General features: G+C 35.0%; 1 protein-coding gene across 1 annotated transcript in view; it reads right to left on the bottom strand.

Moving 5' to 3' along the window:
• The window catches only part of LOC106871896 (protocadherin Fat 4), a 42,476-nt gene that overhangs the window by 7,495 nt on the left and 29,193 nt on the right, over positions 1–5,788 (bottom strand). The window contains exons 11-14 of the mRNA XM_014918649.2: positions 4,431–4,565; positions 2,856–2,957; positions 1,697–1,807; positions 574–714 (exon numbers count right to left, since the gene is read on the bottom strand). Coding sequence (XP_014774135.1) covers positions 574–714; positions 1,697–1,807; positions 2,856–2,957; positions 4,431–4,565 — 489 coding nt within the window. The remainder of the gene's footprint in view (positions 1–573; positions 715–1,696; positions 1,808–2,855; positions 2,958–4,430; positions 4,566–5,788) is intronic.

Consider the following 5,788-nt stretch of genomic DNA (forward strand, 5'->3'; position numbering starts at 1 on the left):
TATTATATTATATTATATTATATTATATATATATATAGTTGATTCGAGGAAGTTATATCCTCATTAGGAATTATATAATCCAAGGTATTCCACTGGTTAATCCCTATCATATAATACGAAAGTCACTGGTATATGTTAGGGATTATTGAAATTGTTTGTTATCAATATTGAGTGTAAAAGAAAATGGAGTAATAATGGATGTATGAATACTTTATTTATATGTTATTAAATGATGAAAATGTTTGTTAAAAGCCATAACAGCACAAATAAATTGATTACAAATCGTAAAGCTCAAAAAAAAAATAATAAAGGAACCTGCATATATGTTTCAGTCCTATCACCTGGTTGATCAGACGTTCTAAGCATTTGGTTAAATGCTAAGAAAGGTATCATATTCTAACATTATAGTGGTAGGACTTCCTCAGGGTTAATCATGAGCTCGTGGAACTTAAGAAGTCCTTACCACCATATAGTCTTGGAGAGCCAGATATCGAACCTCTGTTTGTCCAGGGCCAATCTGAAGATAAATAACAATAACAACTACACTGTAGTGACGCTTATGACAATACTTACAGTTGCTTTAAATCGGATGGTGTAGATTTGACGCTTTTCATAATTCAGCGATTTGGCCAATACTAGTTCAGTACGCCAAGATTTCGTTTTGTTCCGCCTTATCGGAGCTGAGAATATGAATGTGCTACAAGCGATTGCGTACTGAAATGAGAAATTATTAAGATGTATATAAAACATGCATTGCATTAGGATTTGTTGTTTAGTTCTTATATAATATTTTTTGCGAATTTTATACCTAAACATGCATGTGCGTGACATGGTGATCTCATATCAAGATAAACAGCGCATGATCTTGCAGGTGGAACCCAGTTAGAATTTTCTTCGAGTCGAGTAGAATTTTCTTCAGGTCCTTGAATAAGGGTTATTTAAGGATGATGAATGAAACACCCATGTTTCCAGAGGTGGGTTATTCAAACCCTGAAGAATTTCTCTCAAGACAATGATCCTGCTCCACTACTTCTGCTCGTGATCAGGGGTGCACATATCGTCAGCTACCAAGGGACATGCTCAACTGGTTAAGGTCAAACAGCAGACAAACAAACCTGTGGTATTAAGCAGAATATTTGCTGTAGCCTATCTGAGAAAAAGCATGTACATGAAGACAAGACTGCCAATCAGTTAAAATCAGAAGCCATGAGAGACAGTGCCTGGCACTGCATCAAGAAATTTATTTATTGATTATTATTACTATTAGTTTCCACTGAAGGTGACTTTGCCCTTTATATTTTCATGGTCGATGAAATATGTAACAGTTCTAGAAGAATGAATAGCCAACTTGACCGGCAGAATTTCAACACAGTATGTAAAGACGAGCAAAATGCCGCAAGCATTTTTCCCTACGAACTATCAACTTCTGCTAGCTCACCGCCTTAACATATGATATGAATAAATACACGTAAATATCAAACAAAGAGAATGAGTGGTCAACTCCGCATTGGTGGATAATGCTTCTTTATTTGTGTATTAAGGCTACCATTGCTTTCATGTCAAGAAATATCTTAACAATTTTTCAATCCAATCACATAAAAAAACTGATGTTCATCTCTATTTTGGATTAAAACACGAAAAGTCACGATATACATGCTCATGCATTCGTCATAAGCCAAAAAAATCATTTACGTACCTCTTCTCCATTAGAAGAATCACATGTGAGAGTAATATTAGAAAAAGTAGGAGTTTCATCCAGATCAGAGACCACTAGATCTCCTTTTAAAAAGGTTCCAGGAGTAGCATTCTGAAATATAGAAAATGCATGTATGAATATTTGTGTTTATACACTTCATGAACTCTTCTGTCGTTAGACAGCAAATGAGGGCTCCACAATTTCTTCCTGAAAAACAATTAAATCCATGAATTGAATGTTGTAAATATCTGAAGAGGCCTAGTGAATCATGCATGTACCCCCATTACATCATTTTCATCTACTAATTACTCCAGCGTACTGGAGCTATATGGATAGAATGGGGCATGCCAAAGCTAGGCCGAAACAGCTGTAAGATTTTGTCCCTTCCCCAATTGCTAGATGTCCTTTAAATTTGAAATCTTAATTGTTGATATGACATGGTATGTCATAAGTGTCTGTATATTGTTTTTATTGTCATTTTGGTTATAAAATAAACAGATTAATCGACAGAATACAGTGTCTGCAAGTTGATGAGTACCTCATATTCTCCTCCGTTTTCTTATATATGACTTTCTTTCATATATTTGGGGAAGGCGTGGCTGTGTGGTAGAAAGCTTGCTTTCCAACCACATGGTTTCAGGTTCAGTCCCATTGCGTGGTACTTTGGATAAGTGTCTTCTATTATAGCCGCGGGCCAGTTAAAGGTGTGTGAGTGGATTTGGTAGACGGAAACAGTAAGAAGCCCGTCGCATATATATGTGTGTGTGTGTGTGTGTGTGTGTGTGTGTGTGTGTGTGTGTGTGTGTGTGTGTGTGTGTGTGTGTGTGTGTGTGTGTGTGTGTGTGTGTGTGTGTGTGTGTTTGTGTGTGTCCATGTTCGCCACTCTTCCCAGACCGCTCGACAACCGATGATTTTTACGTCCCCGTAACGTAGCAGTTCGGCAAAAGAGACCGAATGAATAAGAATCAGGCTCAAAAACATAAGTACCGGGGTTGATTCATTCAACAAAAAGATTTTTCAAGGCAGTGCCCCAGCTTGGAAGCATTCTAATGGCTGAGACACGTAGAACGCAAGCGGTAAAGGTAATGATAAAGTTTATCGTTTTCTGATACTTTTCATGCGTTTAAATACCCAATAAATATTAAACCATTTCGCTTACCTCTTTAATAGACCATTCATTTGACGGAACAAAAGATGGCGGTTCGTCATTGGAATCTTCCAGAAGAATCGTGATATTATATTTATTTTTGTTCTTCCCATCCTGAAATCAAAAGCAATAATTTCCAGTGACATCGTTTTGTGTTTTAAGTTGTGCATGGTTTTTATTTTACCTTTGGCTGTTTATGTAAAATAATGTGTGCAGTATGGAATGAATATAATGTATAGCACACAATTTACATATATGTATGTGTGTGTATTATATATACATGCACACACACATAAATATATGCATGTATTTGTATATGCTTTATACGTTAACACGTTTATATAATCACATATGTACACGTACATGTAAATTTATATTTGTAAATAATATGTATACCGAATGACAACATTGCACATTTAACTTACCTTCTCTCTTTTTCCCTCCTCCTCTTCTCCCCTTTTCGCTTCATCATTTTTCTCTTCCCACTTACTCTCACTATGAAATAGATTGTGTTTCTACTTCCGGTCCTATTAACTCACTCTCCTACTTTCTATTTAGACAAACCCTCACATGTTGGCACTCATCGTAAATTTCTCTTATATCTCTTATTGATTTTACTTCTTTTGTTAAAAGGTATAATCCGAAGTGCTAGATTCTTTTCTGTTCCTTTCATTGGTGTTTTTAATTTAATTGCAGCACGGTTTCTCATTGTTAGTACTTCATTTCTTGACTTTTCAACCACCTTTTTGTTTTACTTGCCTAACTTCGTGTTATCTTCGTTTTACGGATGCATTCTCATCCCCCTCTCTCTCTTTCTCATTCTGCCTCTCTCTCTTTCTCATTCGGCCTCTCTCTTTCTCCCCTGCCTCACCCTGTCTCTCCCTGTCTCTCTCTCTCTCTCTCTCTCTCTATATATATATATATATATATATATATATATATGTGTGTATGTGTGTGTATATGTGTGTGTGTGTTAAGCTGAGGATAAAGATTGCCTTTTGGTATTACAACTGCTTCTGTCGCTATTGATTATTTGTTAATAAGCCTACTATATAAATGTCTGTATGTATATATATATATATATATATATATATATACATACTTATATGTCAATACATATTAGTGATTGATATAATTGGAATGATATTTCCATCATAGATTTATGTGCTTAAGATAGTCAATTCTCGAGGTTTGAGATTTGATCTTCCTGCATGCAACCTAAGGTATCTTCTGCTACAACTTCTAGTCAATCAAAGCCTTGTGAATGAAATATGTCAGATATAAACCCATCCTTGATATTTGGGAAGTAGACTAAATCTGTCCTTCTGTTTAACATTTCCATCTCCAAACAATTCTTGAGCAAAATTAACAGATTTCACTTTTAACTTTATTGCAAGCATCCAGCTCATGTCTCCGGACAACGGATAACTTTCTTCCTTCCTTCCTTCCAGTTAATCTCGAAGAACTCGAAATGGTTCATAACATTGACCTTTTTTGTTTTTTCAAACAAGGAATAAAAATATAACCAAAAAATTGTAACAACAACAGTAACATGGGTTGATAGAACAAAACGAATATAGGACGTACTGAAGCCAATAACTGGAACACAAACTTCCTTGGTGATATTTCATAATCCAGCTTTTTCTTCAAGGCAATCAATCCGAACCATTTATTGTTAGTGCTAGTAGACATTTTCCTTATCTGAAATACTGCGCAGGGGTCCTGAAATAGATCAAAGACAAAGATTGTACTTATGAACAGACGAGTATACTGATTTCATAAAAATTTTGGATAGTGAAGTTACAGATGTATGTTATAGTTTTTGTTTTTCAACCTTGTGAGTGACATTGTTTGCTTTTGTGTGTTTGTGTGGGTGCGCGCATGTCTCTGTGTCTGTTTGTGTATGTGCGTGTTTGTGCTTGTGTGCGCGCGTGAGTGTACGTGTATGTGTGTGCGCGCGTACACTCATATATTAACATTTTCCGTTGAGCATGATTGTAGCTTGATTGTAGCCTCTTATTGTTGGATAGCCATTGACTGCTCATGAGCTCTTCTGCCCTTTGGGCTGCATATTACCTATAGCGCCTAATACGTGTAATGGAGATTTCCCTTTTCCTATTTTAATATTATACATATGTATGTGCGTACGTACGTGCGTACGTATATACATACATACATACATACATACATACATACACACACACGATATTCCAGACAGGTTATATAGCATTCCTGGTGTGTGAAAATTACGTCGACATTTGTTGTTTTTCACACAGCAGAATTGTTAGTGTGTGTGTTCAATGAACATATATATATATATATATATATGTATATACAATAAAAATGTATGCAAATGTGTGCGTATGTGTCTGTGTTTGTGTATGTATATTTGTGTGGGAGATATATATATATGTGAATGTATCTAATGCTCATGTGTCTGTGTCTGTGTAAATATATATATATGTATGTATATATATATATATACATATAAATATATATATGCGTTGCGTTAGAGTGCGTATACATGAGATGTTTATATGTGTATATATGTATTCGTGTAATTGCTTGAATATGTGAGCTCTCATCTGGAAGTGTGACTGCGTTAGTGTACGTGTGAGTGAGAGTAAGAGGGAAAGATTGTGAATGTATGTAAAGACTGTCATACCGGCCATGACGAAGGGAAATAGCCCTGAAACTCGAGTCGCCTTTATATATATATATTTATATTTATATATTTATATATTTGATCCTTTATATTGAACACTCAATATTTCATCTACATTCAATACTTTATTTCATGGTGCCATCCATTTTTATTTTATTTTATATTATATATTGTATATTATATTATATATTGTATATTCCATATTCTATACCCCACATTAGTTCTGCAGGAATATAAATAAAACATAAAAAACAGACAGTGTTGGAACTCTTTTAAGCAA

The sequence above is a fragment of the Octopus bimaculoides genome, chromosome 20 (assembly GCF_001194135.2).
Source record: "Octopus bimaculoides isolate UCB-OBI-ISO-001 chromosome 20, ASM119413v2, whole genome shotgun sequence".
NCBI lineage: Eukaryota > Metazoa > Mollusca > Cephalopoda > Octopoda > Octopodidae > Octopus > Octopus bimaculoides.